At 45.2% G+C, this 13082-nt stretch overlaps 1 protein-coding gene across 5 annotated transcripts in view; it reads left to right on the top strand.

The window, feature by feature from the left end:
• LOC121706191 (nucleosome-remodeling factor subunit BPTF-like) overlaps positions 1-12867 on the top strand; it is a 29641-nt gene extending 16774 nt beyond the window's left edge. For 3 of the 5 annotated variants that reach the window (XM_042087708.1, XM_042087711.1, XM_042087713.1), the window contains 17 exons: positions 545-695; positions 884-923; positions 1948-2176; positions 2712-2879; positions 3748-3884; positions 4080-4194; positions 5287-5546; positions 5700-5961; positions 6351-7441; positions 7565-7647; positions 7770-7995; positions 8634-8965; positions 9081-9254; positions 9515-9707; positions 10155-10239; positions 10433-10619; positions 12151-12867. In XM_042087708.1, coding sequence (XP_041943642.1) covers positions 545-695; positions 884-923; positions 1948-2176; positions 2712-2879; positions 3748-3884; positions 4080-4194; positions 5287-5546; positions 5700-5961; positions 6351-7441; positions 7565-7647; positions 7770-7995; positions 8634-8965; positions 9081-9254; positions 9515-9707; positions 10155-10239; positions 10433-10619; positions 12151-12187 — 3770 coding nt within the window. In that variant the 3' untranslated portion in view covers positions 12188-12867. Of the gene's footprint in view, positions 1-544; positions 696-883; positions 924-1947; positions 2177-2711; positions 2880-3747; positions 3885-4079; positions 4195-5286; positions 5547-5699; positions 5962-6350; positions 7442-7564; positions 7648-7769; positions 7996-8633; positions 8966-9080; positions 9255-9514; positions 9708-10154; positions 10240-10432; positions 10620-11108; positions 12122-12150 lie in introns of those variants that run through there. The other 2 variants (XM_042087709.1, XM_042087712.1) reach the window with 2 other exon arrangements.
• Positions 12868-13082: the final 215 nt, after the last annotated feature.

Below are 13082 nucleotides of genomic sequence, written 5' to 3' on the forward strand. Positions count from 1 at the left end.
GGTGGGTGCAAACCGTGTATTTCTACACGCCTCTGTTCCTGAGAAATCCCAAGCTAGACAGTGGCTAGTTTTCATCAAAATCGCTGTTTTTTTCTAGAAATGGAGATATAATGTCTTTCATGAAATATGAAGTGTTGCCTGTTACTTACTTGTGTAAACTTTCCGGGAAGTGATCAGCGAGACCTGGCGAGACTGCCACCTAGTGATAGACCCGCGAAAATGGCCTGGTTTTGACCTGACGTGCATGTGTCACTGATTCGACCCAAAGCGGCAACCGAGTTATGATAAAATGTCCAGATTGTGCGTTTTCATATATTTCATTTCCATTAATCACAGAGTTCCCAAAATCACATATAAGGTGTGTTAGAGTGTCTAGTTTCGTAATTTAAAAAAAAAAAGCTAAAAACGTAATATTACGTTTTTGGCACTCAATGAGTTAACAAAACGTATGTTATCAGATCATGTATAATCCTATTTGGGAATTGTCAGTTTCTTCTTCGAGGAAGCAACATTTAACCCAGGTGAGGCTCTTTCCCTCCCACAGAGTCTCCTACACCCCAGAGGAAGGGCCTTCGCTCCAGTGCTCTGCGACCCAAGAAGCCGGAGCCGACCAAGCAGACGGGCCCGGTGGTGGTGGAGACCTGGGTGGCTGAGGAGGACCTGGAGCTCTGGGAGATCAGAGCATTTGCTGAAAGGTAAAATGGCCGGAGTCTGCCTCAGTTGTATTTATGAAAAGAGAGAATGAAGTGAAGTGGTTACTTAGATTTGGTACAGTGTGGAATTGAAACAATGAAATCATGTAGTAGAATTGCACAAATACTGTATCAGTTGAACTGTACTTGAGCAGCTCTAATCTTAATCTCATTTTATTTTCCTGTGGCAGGGTGGAACGGGAAAAGGTGCAGTCGTCTGAACAGGCTAAGGTTAGTGTGTTGAAGAAAGCAGAAGAGTGCAAGGCCCAATTGGAAGCTCAGCTAAAGCACCAGAGATTGGCCGCCCAGCAGGTGGGAAAATCAGACTGTTTCCCCCGCGCATCTGTGTGGACTGGAAGCTCCCCCCCTTCACCAAATTGGGGTGTGGGGAGAATGCCTCTAACCATGGCTGTCTGGGGCAACTTTCCAATGGGCCTTTTGTTCGTATTGGTCATTTATTGGAAACGGGGGCATGAATGTGACCTTGTCATTTGCATGAACTGCTTTTGTTCATGGGTTTGCTGCTATAGTTTTCATGGGCTAAAGCAGTGGTTCTCAAAGTGGGGTCTGGGGCCCCCTAGGGGTCCTCAACCCATTGCCAAGGGGTACACGAAAGAATTTACTTTAAATTATGAAGTTGTGGTTTATCACTTTAAAAATTCATATGTACAGATGATGACCCTTTTCACCAATAAAACAAGTAAATTGTGTATATTTGTTCCCAGCCAAATTTAAATTTATTTTGAATCTGTTAACAAAGAAACCATTCCCATTGCTGCTTAGATGGTTTATTTGCTAACTAGCTAACTGATGAATGTAGAGACATGTTTGTCAGACCATGTTGACAAGTAATGCCAAATCTAAAGTTGTCAAAAGACAGAACAAGTTGCCAGAAAACACATAGTGAACCTGGCTACAACTTCAGAGAATACAAATGGCACATGCTTCATTTTTACGATGACAAATATTTTCTCCCCCACAGGGGGTCCTTGGAACCAAAGTGATTGAGAACCTCTGGGCTAAAGCATAATCTGTAAACTAGGGCTGTGCAATTAACAGAGTATTCATTTCAATTATGATTTTGGCTTCTGAAAAACATATGTAGCTAAATTCTGTGTTGCAGTGATGTTTTGGAAATTCAAAAATATATGTTATATACGCATTATATGTCTTTGCACTACTACCTGTCCTTTTTTGCACCACTCTGCAAGTCTCCACAGCAGTGGCCATATAAACCCTTTGGTTGTGATTGCAGAAGCGCCTGGAACAGCAGAAGCCAGGGGCAGTTGGCACCACCGCCGCCCCCTCCACACCCACCACTGGCACCCCCCAGAAGATCACTGTGGGCTCCCTCACGGGCACAGTCACCCCCGGGACCAAAGTGGTTCTGGCCACTAAGATGGGCACACCTGTGACATTCCAGCAGAACAAGAACTTCCAGCAATCGTTTGCCACCTGGGTCAAGCAGGGGCAGACTAGTCAAGGTCAGATCATGTTGCTGTTAACGTTTGGGTGGTGTGTTTGTGAATAAGTGTCCTTACAGGGTTGTAGAAAGACTTCACCGTGAGCATAATTCTGTTTGCCTTGCTTTATTATTGTTTCTTTCATTTGCTTGTGATGGTGTGGTTTTCGTGTTTATTTTTTTTTTCTGATTGGTCGGTCTGGCTGTCATTTTCGCTGCTTAAATTTGTTTACAGTTTTGTGGTCGTCATCTTCATGGTCGTGCCCAGTGAAAGCTTAGGACACTTGCTTGGCGACATTAGAATCCAGTGGTGTCCACTCTGGAGTCCCAAATGAGGCCACTCTTTTCCTAAGACAGACTTTAAAGCAACCACAAACAGACAAATAGATCGGCATAGTCCAAGCATCCACTGGAATAAAACCTCAAATGGAAATCCCCATTCAAAAATCCATCAGTCCCCATTGTAAATGGAAGTGGACACCACTGCCTCTATAGACTCGTCTCAAACCGTTGTCATATTCAGGTGTGACAGTGGGTGTGTGACGTGTATCTTTCAGCGTCCACCAGCCCTGTCGCTACAGTAGTGGGCAGCGTGACCACCTCTGGGCAAGCGTTCCAGGTGGCGGCCGCACCGGTGTCCATGGCCGGCAAAGTGATCACTGCCACTCTGCCCTTGCCAACCAGCGGAAAGATAGTCACTGTCAATGTGCCGTCCACGCAAGGAGGTAATGGCCGGCCTGACATACCAGTGGGATACCATTTTGAGATTACTTAAAGGAAGTTTATTTGCCTTCTACCCCAGAGTTCGATAAGAGGATATATATCCGCCTTTAACGAGCCTATAGGCTAACTGGTCTAGCCCACTTCCATTGAATTATGCTAAGCTAGGCTAACAATGTCAGACTGGGTTATTGTACGCACAGAGAAGAGAAGGATATGTATCCTCTTATGTAACTCTGGGGTAGACGGCAAATAAGGTTATTTTCCAAAAAGTTGGTGTGTTCCTTTAAACTAGGCTTGACCGCATACATAGAGGGCCCTGCTGGGTCAATGCTGCATCTTTATTTAGAGAATAGACAGAATTGCACAGATGTCTGGACGATTTCGTTGAATTGAACAATTGGAAAATGTTCCCTGTGTTGCTGTCATTTGTATTTATGTCCATGTTTGAGCAAATATTGGATCCTGTGCTTGCACACATGGTTTTGAATGTCGCTACTCTGAACATAAATAGGAGCTTTTGAATGCTTGCTGGTTTTGCAGTCTATTTGTGAACAGACTGCTTTTTGTAAAACAAGGCATGCTAATGTTTTGTTTTCAGACAAATATAGCTCAGAGGTCCTACTGAGAATTCTATGCTGAAAATCCCTAAAAGTCTTGAGCTAACCACCCAGACCATTAGTCAGGCTTGAGAGCCTCTGCCTAGTGAAAGCATCCCTGCATATTTCTCCTTCTTTCATGGGTGAACAGAAAGCACCAGAGTGCTCTCATCCAACAGCCTCTGTCAGATGAATGTGAAAGTCTGGTGACTGTGACTGTGTGTGTGGCCTGCTGTGGTCCAGGCTGGTTCAGCACTGTTCTCTGTTTGTGCAGGTGTGGTCCAGGTGCAGCAGAAGGTGGTGGGCATCATCCCCAGCAGCAGCCCGGGTACTGCCCAGTCCTTCACCGCTTTCCAGCCCCGCACAGCCACCATCAACATCCAGCCCAACACCGTCACCTCCACACAGCAGGTAGACACACACACACACACATACACACACACACACACACACACACACACACACACACACACACACACACACACACTTCAAACATGATGCTGCCATGTAAACAAATGACAAGTTATATTGAACACACACAAGTCCTAAAGTATAAGAGGCAAATTACCAGTAAATTTTACATAAAAGTTTCATTTTTCTACATAGGTGATCACCACAGGAACCCCCCTCCGTCCCGGTATGACGGTGATCCGCTCACCCCTGCAACAGACCACCACGCTGGGCAAAACCATTATCCGCACACCCCTGGTTGTCCAGCAAGGTATACTTTTGTATTCCATCTACGGTATATCAAGGAGGTTTTTTTATTTTATTATAAAACTGATAGTTCCGGTCCTTGATTATGATTGGTTGAATCGTGTTCGATGCCATTGTATATTTTCCCGATATAGCATGACTGAGACCGCATTTCGTTCTATATTAATGCGCTTAGAATGCATAACGGTTAAAATTCAAAGTTGCTGAGCAACAATTCCGATAAGAATCTACTAGCGGTGGAACTATTCTATGGGGACTCCGCAGAAGAATGGACATTTGTAGATGAAATAGCTTTTAAATTTCATGATTATTTGTTTATTTTGTATCAATTTTTAATGTTTTATATGTGGTAGCCGTTTTATAAAAACGTAGCGTAGCGAAATACAGTTTCTGTCGTGTTTTATTTGCCATTTTGTAAAATCTCATTGATTTCTGTTGGAAGACTCATTGCACGCTGATATTACTGTGCCACAGTCTGTGCTTCAGGCTCAAATATTGAGCGGAAGTTTATACGCGGTTGTGAGGTGTCTGAAAAAATAGTTCCACAATAGCAAATAAGATGGCTGGAAATCATACATTGCGCCGATATATTTGATTTTAATAATCAACGAACACCACTAACCACTCGGTGAGTTGCACAGTTTTGAAAACAAACTTTAAGGGTTGTTTTAAGGACATGTTTGTGCATGCCTGTAGGCAGCCACTCTGAAGCGGTAAAGGCGATTCAAAACAAGTCAGAAAAGTCGAGACAGGACCAATCGTCAAAATTTCGGTGTCCACCACTCTAGTTCATCCAAAACAAACCAGAAAAGGGACTCAAAGTGCTAAATACCGGAAGTATTTGATAGTGGTAAGGCTATAACAGCATACATCTTCGCCTTTATCTTACGGCATTGTCCATTTCTTGTGTCACTGTCTATCATGTGCATATGTCCTAAAACTGAAATGAAATGTTCCCATATTGTAATGTTGCCATATTTTACAGCCATTATTGTGTGCATTTTGTTAATTGTACCACACCCTTGTAAATGTATTATTTGTAGCGGTAATTTGTAGTGGATTGAAGCAAACATATTCGGCTCCTTGTGTCCTCCAGGTCAGACGCAGCAGGTGGTCACTCAGATCATCCGCGGCCAGCCAGTGTCCACTGCTGTGACCAGCTCCAGTGCCAGTACCATGCTGGCGGGTGGCGGCGTGCAAAGGATGGCGGGAGCCGTGGCCTCCCCGCGTGCTGTGACTCCTGCCACCCCCGTTCAGTCTCCGGGGCCCCAAGTGGCCCAGCCTGGCCCCAGGCCCCAGCAGGCCCAGGTCAAACTGACACTGGCTCAGCTCACGCAGCTTACCCAGGGAGCACAGGTGAGAACAGGCGCCCACTGGGCAATACCATGTTTTAAGGTAGTTTTACTGTTCAGTGTTTTATTAACCTTAACTGATATTTTATTTTATTGAGTCATCATCTCCATGGTTCTGTTTGCTTCCTTCTAAAAGTGTCTGTGTGTTTGCGATCAGGGTGGAAATCAGGGTCTGACCGTGGTGATTCAGGGTCAGGGCCAGACGACTGGTCAGCTGCAGCTCATCCCCGCCGGCGTGACGGTCATCCCCAGCCCGGGGCAGCAGCTCATGCAGGCGGCCATGCCCAATGGCCAGGTGCAGCGCTTCCTCTTCACGCCCATGCCACCCACGCCCAGCCCAGCCTCCACACAGGCGGCCACCCCCACGCCCGCAACCAGCATCCCTGCTGCCCCTGCCACCTCCACAGCTGCAGTGCCAGGTCAGCACTCACTTTACCCAACACCACACGGGAGTCCAAAGCAAAGGACTGGCACATGGTTGGACTAGAAATTATTGGCACATGGTTGGATGTGAAATTAGTGGCATCAAAGAAGAGATTTTGGTGGTCATTAGCTTAAAGCGGTCATTAGCTTATTCATTATTTGATTAAGGCCATGGAGATAGAGAGAATTTGTTTTTTTAACATGTGTGTTTGAATGTTGACATCATTTGCAAAGGTGTTAAATGTAGTTGAGATTAGATGATGCTTACATTACCAATGGAGGAATTAGTGGGCATTCCAGATAATGGTCAATACAATTATTTGAAATTTGAAGAAAGTAGGTTTGGTATTTGGTAATTTATTCTTTGATCTTTCTCCTCCTCCAGGTCTTCAGCCTGATCAGAGAGTGTTGCAGCCTCAACCTGCCTCCTCTGGACCCCCTCCCCTCGGCCCGATGCAGCCCCCCCCACAGATGGCTGTCCCCACCCAGGCCCCTGTCCCGACACCCATCCCAGCGTCTGTGCCGGCACTTGCCCCCACACCCTCCTCGATGTCCATGTCTGTTTCTCCAGTATCCTCACTGCCTCCAGCCCAGGTTCTCGCCCAGACTCCCACCTCTGTCCCCGTGTCTGTCCCCGTGTCTGTACCTGTGTCTGTCCCTGTGTCTGTCCAGCAGCAGCCTCAGTTTGTGGCCCAGCCACAGCTCCAGTTCCAGCACCAATCCCTGCAATCCCTGCAACCCCAGCAGCAGCAGCAGCAGCAGCAGCAGCAGCAGCTGGCACAGGTGCAGGTGTCCACAGCAGCAGCCCACACTCTGGGCACCTTTACGGTCGCCTCGACGATGGGCCAGACAGTGGTCAGCCAGGCCCAGCTTCAGGTCCAGCCTCGGCCGGTCCTGGCTGCGGCTCCTGCTGCCGCCCCTGCCCCTGTGCCCGTCCACGCCCAGGTGCAGGTCCAGGCTTCCTCCTTGCAGCAGCAGCAGCAGCAGCCCCAGGCGACAGCGGGGACAGCTCACCCCCTCCAGGCTCAGGTCCAGGTGCAGGTGCGCCCGTCGCTGCAGCTCCACCAGCAGCTCATCGCCGTGCCAGGCATCCAGCAGCAGGTGCTCTCCCAGATCCAGAGCCAGGTGGCCGCCCAGCTGCAGCAGCAAGGCGGCGGCGTCCCCCAGCAGATCAAGCTCCAGCTGCCCATCACCATCCAGCAGCAGCCTGCCGCCGCTTCCCCTGTCCAGCAGCAACATCATCATCATCATCAACAGCAGCAGCAGCAGCAGCAACAGACAGTGGTCAGCGTCGGGGGCCAGGTGCAGAACGTGGTCACCATCCAGGCGGCCAGCGTACAGGAGCAGCTCCAGCGCATGCAGCAGCTGAGGGACCAGCAGCAGCAGCTGCAGCTGAAGAAGAGGCAGCAGCAGGAGGCCAAGAGGGAGCAGCAGGCCCAGCAGGCCACCAGCCAGGGAGACCTCCTCCAGAAGCAGGTAGGACAGGGACAGGGATGGGTCACACCTAAGGGCTTTGGTTAAAGAGGTGGAGATACACACGAGTGCACTAGAATGAATTCATGCTCTTGATGTTGACGTGATTGCCTTTGTGTTCTGCAGGTGGTGATGAAGCAGAATGCAGTTATAGAGCACTTAAAACAGAAGAAGACTGTTTCCCCTGAGGAGAGAGAGGAAAACCAGAGGTACATAATGGACACATGGCCTCACAATTTAAAGTCTATCCAACTGTGGATTTGCCTACCCATGTCTACCCGTCATTTGTTTATTTAGCCAATCTGCTAACTTTTTTGGGTCGTCTTCCCAGGATGATCGTGTGCAACCAGGTGATGAAGTTCATCCTGGACAAGATTGACAAGGACGAGAAGCAGGCAGCTAAGAAGAGGAAGCGGGAGGAGTCGGTGGAGCAGAAGCGCAGCAAGCAGAACGCCTCCAAACTCTCCGCACTGCTCTACAAGCACAAGGAGCAGCTCAAGGCTGAGATCCTCAAGAAGAGAGCCCTGCTAGACAAGGACCTGCAGATAGAAGTGCAGGTAAGGAGCAAGTAGTCAACACTATGTGTCACGGCAAACGCCCCTTCTCGTCGGTGGTCAGGCGGAACGAATTATCACTCACCTGTGTGCAGTCGAGCCTTTACCGTTACCTTTATGTCTATTTACTCTTGAAAATGTGGAGTACCTTTGATTATAATGTGTTAATGGACGTTAGGGGTAGTGTTCGTGAAATAACGCTACCCCTCTGATGTTAGATGTTTGTACCTTCAGTAGACCTTCAAAACCTGTATAATTTATATGCTCAGATAATTTGTACACAAAATAAGAGCATGTCTTAATGTTAACAAGATGGGTACACATTTTGTGGGTTGGTGGTGAAAGATTGAAACACATCTTGGTGACTTGTGTGTAGAAGTTGATATGATTATATCCTTGGATTTCACATTACACCTACCATAATATGAAAAGGCTCAGTGATCATTTTAATGTCTTCTGAGGCCATGTATGTGTCTAGCCTGACAAACATACTTCATCTGAGTGGATATGTTGATTGCTGGACCTGACCATGCCTGCATTTCATGACTTAAAGACTATTGCATGTGGCTGATTATTTAGGCCACAGATCATCATCAGTCCCACAAAGTCGTCATCCATTTTGTTCCATTGTCATTCATCAGGACGAGCTACGCAAAGACCTGGGCCGGATGCGGCGAGAGAAGGAGCGAGCCCAGGCTGCCTCGGCCCAGGCAGCACAGGCAGCCGCAGCAGCAGCAGCAGCAGCAGCCAGCACGCAGGCAGCCAGCGCACTCTCCTCGTCCTCCACCCCAACCTCGTCCTCCTCTACGTTCACCTCGCCGTCCGCAGGCCACAAGCGGAAACGTGACGACGAGCGGGAGTCTCCATCGTCCGGCAAACACAAGAAGAAGAAGATGATTTCCACTACCTCAAAGGATCCCAAGAAGGACACCAAGCTTTATTGTGTCTGCAAAACACCCTATGACCAAGCAAAGTAAGCATGCTAGTGCACTCACAGCCAACCTAATGAGACTACAGTAGCATTATTAAGGAAGTTGTTCTGAGAACAAAATTGCCAGTTGCCCAGCTCAAACATTTCTTTGTCACAGGTTCTACATTGGCTGTGACCTTTGTTCCAACTGGTTTCATGGCAATTGTGTTGGTATCACTGAAAAGGAGGCCAGAAAAATGGAGGACTACGTTTGCAGTGATTGCAAAAGGCAGCAAGAAGGTAGTACTGAGGAGCTGTACTGCATCTGTCGGACACCGTACGATGAAGCCCAGTAAGTATTTGTGCAAAATGGGAAATGTGAAGAAATGATTAAAGTTTGTGACTTTCTGTACGGTAATTATAGGCCCAAGAGTTTAGCTAGAGTTGGTTTATAGATCGCCTATGCCATGCTGTGGTCTCCTATACTCTGAACTTGAACTATCCTATTTGATGCTTAAGATACAACCTCTTTGATGCTCTGGAATGCTAACTTTGCATCTTGATGTTTTTAACCCAGTGTTTTTTTTATCAACTTTACTTTGTTTCTTGTAGATTCTACATTGGCTGTGACCGATGCCAGAACTGGTACCATGGTCGCTGCGTGGGCATACTGCAGAGTGAAGCCACGGAGATTGATGAATATGTGTGCCCGCAGTGCCAGTCCACGGAAGATGCCATGACCGTTCTCACGCCGCTCACAGACAAGGATTACGAAGGCTTGAAAAGAATATTACGCTGCTTACAGGTGAAGACCTACCGCTGCATGTATTCCTCCTCATCTGCACTCCCATATTGCTCATTTGTGTTCATCAATCTTTTTTGCTAATGTGTTTTTCAACGTGCCATATTTCTTAACCAAGGCTTTTAGGAAAAGATTCATCAGTTTATCAGTTAGTTTAGTCATTTTGCGGAATATCAGGTCTTTTTTAATCAATTTTTATATGGTTGTGTGATTATACAGGACACTAAGAATTTTAATTGACCTTTAATACATATATGGATGTTGGTATCTTCAGTGCTGATCTGTAGAAGGGTTGAATGAGAGTAGAACAACTGACAGATTTAGAAAGAAAGTTTAAAAGTACATAATCAATATAACTGGTTTTGTACCATCTCTGCCATTGGACTGGTCAGTGGTCTTTGCCGTCAATGTATCGTTGATTGATCAGCGATGTTTCTTTTTTTCAACTAGGCCCACAAAATGGGCTGGCCGTTCTTGGAGCCAGTGGACCCCAATGATGCTCCTGATTACTACGGTGTCATTAAGGAACCAATGGGTATGGATATTCTCTCCCACCGTCTTTACGGTCTTCCTTGTGCTTTCAGAAAGGTGTTTTCCTCTTAGCGTAAATTGGACTGCTGTTGAACCTAAAGAAATATTTAATAAGACACATGTAGCTATATATTCCCAGTTTGTATAAAATCTTGAAGATGGTTGTAGACTTAAAACCATCCACTGTATTGTCTCAGATCTGTCCACAATGGAGGAGCGACTACAGAGGCGGTATTACAGCAAACTGACTGAATTCGTAGCGGACATGACCAAAATCTTCGACAACTGCCGCTACTACAACCCAAACGACTCGCCGTTTTACCAGTGCGCCGAGGTGCTGGAGTCCTTCTTTGTTCAGAAACTCAAAGCATTCAAAGCAAGCAGGTAAGACAAAGTGTTCCTCAGTGGCATCCTTAGAACCATTCCGTTCTCAGCTGGGGGGGCCTGTTTGGCCACCTTTGCAATACATAAAGAAAAGGGGATCTTCGGGATCACTTCTTCACTCCTCTCTCTGCATCACGTGTACATTTTATCATCTCCTTCACCTGTACTTTTTATCGTTCTTTTCACCTTCCCATGTAGTTTGTACAGCAGTATAGTTTTGTAGTTTGTGCATCTCTTACCCCTTAACACTGAATGAATTTCATATAATTGCATCTCATTCTGTTTCTCAGATTCAATTCCTGGCTCTCTCTATCATGCTCATGTGACAAAGAACACAAATGCATGGCTGTGGTCTTTTTGCATCGTCATTGGTTTTGTTTGTTTGTGTGTGTGTGTGTGTAAGCATTTTGCATCTCTCCCTATTTGTGTCTGCCTTGCATTTGTGTCACCTGCATGTAATGTGTCCCCACCCATTCTTCTCTGTTGCAGATTGTCATAAGTCATGCCCATTATGACGTTATGTTCTGGACTCAGAGCTGGATGCCAGGGGTCAACTTCTAGTTTCAAATCATGGGACTTGTTTCATAAACAGAGGAAATATCTATGTGATTTCATATTTAAGAACCATTTCAGCTTTTGTGTTTTGTTTTAATTTCTGAAAGTCACCCATTACACTCTTTCAAAACAAAACAAAACAAAAATACTGTTTCGTAAGAATAAGCCTAACTCCAAAGATGCCTTCTATGACAATCACTGTGTGGCAGCCATGTTGACTAAGCTACGTGGAAGACAGATGTAATCAAGGGATATGCTTTTGACTTGTTTCTATGTTTCTCATCTCGTGTCTCATGTCAACCTCTAATAACAGTACCAGTAAAGTTGACAATATTTTGTTTGTCTTTGCTTAAACTCATCAGTGAAGAAACATTTATTTTGAAACTCATAACTTAATATTTAATGCAATTGATTTGTTTTTCCGTTTTTGTTAAGTTGACCCTGATTGACCCTGACCTGAAGTTGTACATTTTATTGTGAGATCATTATCAAATAGGTTTTGCCATCTTAGCTCTTCCTCCCTGGACTGAATTATGTCTTACCAAGAAAATAACAGATCTTACATGAATAAATGTTCAGTAGGCATGGTTTTAATTGAATAAATACCATTGCTGACTAGTTTTTTTTTGACAATTTTAGATTTTTTGCATTTTAATTGTAAATAGGCCTCTACAACAGATTATGCAGAACCTCAAAACCTTTTGGAAAGATTGTTTTAGGTTTGAAAGGACTTTTGTGGTCAATAAATATTTGTTTATCTTCATCATGTCTTGGATCCCTCCTATCATTGCACATCACTGTAATAACTGAAAAAGGCATTCCCAATGGATTACAGCAACATGGCTGCTCAAGTGACCCCAGACCATCCATTATTTTCATCCTTTTTGTTTACTTCTACTTCTTTGTTGTGTAATCCTGTTTTAAGTCAATAAAGACATTATTTCTCAGCTTTGCTTTTCCCCCCCATGCTCTCTAGGTCTCATAACAACAAACTACAACCTTCAGCCTCTTAGAACGCACTGCACCCCATTTCGCGCCCTAAAAAAATCGTAATAAAGCAAGAATTTGATTCTTGAACTGTTGGTTGGTGGTGGACCCAGACCCCTGTGACGTTGGTGCTCCACTCTTCCCTGACCCTCCGGCCTGCCTATGGCCTCCTTTCACGGCTGCCGCGTCTTGGATCCCGTTCCAAAGTTGAGCAGCATGGCTGACCCCTCAGGCTGGTGACCAGCCCTGTATCCCTCCCTTTCTGTTTGTCAACACAGGTTTGGGATTGATGACACCCTGTGGAGAGATAAAAATGCCACTTCAGGAAATTGATTTTCTCTAAATGAGCTTATGTTAAAGTTAACTTATGAAACTTCTCAGTCTTTTTGAAATGATGTGTCTACATTGAAAAGATTTTTGATGCCTGGATTTCAGACTTAATTTCCCCCTATTCTACCTGGAGCTGACTAAACATGCAAAAGCAAATGTACTTGGGTAATGCACCCTAGTATGGACTTATTCCTCCAGAAAATGTGGTCTTTGTAGATTGGGGGGCATAGGGAGACTATGAGGCTTTAAACCACAATGTGAGGTTGAACTTGGCCTGTTTGTAAAACTTGTCAATTTTTTTCAATATTCTTTTTTCTAATACAGCTGAAAAATATTGGTGTATATGAAACATAATAAATGAAGACTTGAACTCTTACACCGATGAAAACAATGTTTTTATTTACCTGGTACATTTGTCCATCAGAATTTACCTATAATTCTATTATATCATGATATGGTTATGTATATGGTTATATGATTTAGCAGATGCTTTTGTCCAAAGTCACTTACAAATAAAAACACAATACAATAGTTAAAAAATTAACAGTGAACAGTTTTGAAGTGTTGGTCAGACTACATTAAGGAAAATAG

This window comes from Alosa sapidissima, chromosome 3, assembly GCF_018492685.1.
Source record: "Alosa sapidissima isolate fAloSap1 chromosome 3, fAloSap1.pri, whole genome shotgun sequence".
NCBI lineage: Eukaryota > Metazoa > Chordata > Actinopteri > Clupeiformes > Clupeidae > Alosa > Alosa sapidissima.